This window comes from Geospiza fortis, unplaced genomic scaffold (genome assembly GCF_000277835.1).
Source record: "Geospiza fortis unplaced genomic scaffold, GeoFor_1.0 scaffold143, whole genome shotgun sequence".
In the NCBI taxonomy this organism is placed as follows: domain Eukaryota; kingdom Metazoa; phylum Chordata; class Aves; order Passeriformes; family Thraupidae; genus Geospiza; species Geospiza fortis.
This window is the reverse complement of record NW_005054590.1, coordinates 372,592-375,348: the sequence shown is the minus strand read 5'-3', so window position 1 is coordinate 375,348 and position 2,757 is coordinate 372,592. Positions and strand designations below refer to the sequence as shown.

At 44.9% G+C, this 2,757-nt stretch overlaps 1 protein-coding gene across 2 annotated transcripts in view; it reads right to left on the bottom strand.

Annotated features, from left to right (window-relative positions):
• The window catches only part of NEDD4L (NEDD4 like E3 ubiquitin protein ligase), a 60,651-nt gene that overhangs the window by 12,246 nt on the left and 45,648 nt on the right, over positions 1-2,757 (bottom strand). For both annotated transcript variants that reach the window (XM_031064429.1, XM_005429975.2), the window contains one exon: positions 1,946-2,000. In XM_031064429.1, coding sequence (XP_030920289.1) covers positions 1,946-2,000 — 55 coding nt within the window. The remainder of the gene's footprint in view (positions 1-1,945; positions 2,001-2,757) is intronic.

Genomic DNA, 2,757 nt, shown 5'->3' with positions numbered 1-2,757 from the left:
CTGCTGAGCTGAGGAGCACTTCCTCCTAATTCCCTGTGGAAATCACTGATGCATATTGTGAATATCACCATGTGCAGGTGGATGTGGACAGACTTTGAGGGGAGCCCATTCGGTGTATCCATCCTCCCTGTGCAGAAAATGGTTGCAGAATGGTTGTTTTCCCTTCTGATCCCTTCCAACAGGCAGACAGCACATTCCTGGGAGGCTCCCAGGAACGGCAGCAGTGTGCAGGGAACACCAGTGTGTCCATGGAAGGTAAGGGCCCAGAGAGCCAGGGAGAGGGGTTCACTGTCACACCCAGCCTCTAGTATCAGTAGCACGGGGGTGCTGCATCAGTACTCAGTGCTCCTGGGCTCTGGGCACAGCACAGGGGCTGTGCTGGCTGCAGGGGACTTTGGCACTTTCCTCCAGGGATGAGAAAAACATCTCAAAAATAGGACAAACAGCGCTGGAGAACTATGCAGCAGAGGTACAAAACGTAGCAGGGAAGCAGGACATGACCAGCAGCTGACTCTGTCACACTTGTCCTGCTGGTTTTGTGTCCTGGCAGTGGCACAGCCCCGGGCTCTCCCTCCAGGCCCCCCAGCCCAGCCAGCACAGCAGTGCTCAGGCACCAGGCTGGGACCAAAGGGACATCTGCTGGAAATGGGCAGCATTACCAAAAGCTTCCCTGAACTTTTGTGAAAAATGCTATATAAGAAGCTAAATCCACTCAGATCAAAAGAGACTAGAGGGAGAATTCAGATGCACATAAATTTTGCTTCCTAACAAATTCTTTGAGGAATTCTAATTAATGTATGATTTTAACATTCCATTTTAGAGACTAACACATGCTCAAATAGCTTTAGGAGACTGAAAAATTAAAGAGTTTTAAGAGAGATTGGGAGGCTCAGCAGTTACACAGGTGCTTTAAATGGGACAGCTTTATCCTGTGACTCCTTAGTGGCAGCAGTTAAGAATCATTGGCCATAGTTATATTTCCAGATCTCTGTTGGGAAAAACAATAACAGAAGGGATAAAGGATAATAACTCCGTACTGAAGTTTGGAAGAGGTTCATCGGGTGCTTAACAAGTGTATTATTTCTAATGTTTAGTTTAAAGTATACCATTTCAAAATTGGTATTTGAAAGCAGTCTTTTAATAATGACTTAATGTTGTCATCTCTAAGGACGAGCGTGGGAGTCAGCGATACTGAGGGACAAACCCAATTCTGCCAAACATGGGTGAGTTTAGGTTTGAACTCTCTGTGCACGCTCCTCTGATGGTTATGAGAGTTAGCTATGGCTGTGAAGAAACGTCTCATTATAAGAAGACCCAGCCCAGCCTTTGTGGGCTGCTTTGTTTCCAAACACCAACAAAACTCACACAGCAGTTCTGAGATGCTCTAGGAAGACAAATCTACAATGAAACATCACTTACACTACAACTCCACTAACAGAACTGGAGAATATTAATGGGCTGGTGCAGTTTCACATGCTCTAAATAGGAAATAAGATCAGAATCAGCACTGCCACAGACCTGAAAGCAGAGGAAAGTACTTCTCAGTGCTAATTGCTCCACTGCCTATATGTGGAGCTGTGGCTACAGGATCTTTTCTCATCTTATTTTCTATTCCTAGTTTATATTTTAATTTATTAAGTGCAAATAAGCCATGGGATCATCAACAACAACAACAACAAATCCAAAATATCAACAAGAACAAAATAAACCACAGAGAGGAAATGTTAATGCTTCACAAGTCAGAGAGGGACAAAGCTTGATGAGCCAATTAAAGCAAGCTTCCAGTGAATGTACAGTACCGTAGGAGGGCACTAAGTCTCTGGTATCAATGTCTCCACATATCAACACCTGGCTTCCTAAATGAAGAGTAAAATCACAAAGCTTTCACTTCAATACTTAGTACCTCCCTTTGTCTATTTGCTCTAGTACCTGAGTGCTTACTTACTATGGTCTATATAAAATGTTCTTCCATCCAGGTGTATTCTTTCCTCCCAGCCAGGCTGGAAATGGGAAATAAAAACAAAGAAAAGAGAGAGTAAGTGAAATAGTATCAGTGTCACACAGCCTGAAGCAGCGCATTGCTCACACCTACTGGACTTGTCTCAAAGATGTTTATGAGGTAGGAAACCCCAAGTGACCAGATGGATAATGGCAAGACCACAATTCCAAGCAGACTCAGACCTAGCTCTTATACAGGTGACTGCATCCTGTGCAGGGAATGTTTTTTATAATGGAAACCTCTTGCCTCAGGATTCCCACCCATCTCCTCTGTGAGCAAACAATCACAGAGAACAGATGGTCCATCGTGGCTTAGTTGGAAAGTTTCTGCTCCTACTTCTGAAAGCCATGTGGGTTATTTACTGTAAATGTGTAACCCAGGCTCCCTGTACAGTGGGACAAGAATGTCCTAACCTAGTCCTCAGTGCTTCCCTTTTCATCCCTTCCCTTTTCTCATGTCCCAAGGGCCTGCAGTGCAGAAAGGAGAGCGGATGGCAGGCTGTAGGGACAAGCAATGCTGGCCAGCCTGGGCTGCCAGAAAATACAGAGGAGAAATTATTTCACTTCAGTCTTGTTGGAGAAACTCGTGTGAAATTCTGTAGTCATCCCAACCTCGCTCCCAACCAGGAGGTTTAACTGAGGTGAAATCTGTTACTAACAATCTGTTGCTAGTGACAGGTCAGGCTACCCTGGTTTCACCGCATGTTTCGCCCCTTGCAGTTAACAGAACAAATTGTAATTGGGCCCCATGTACCTGGA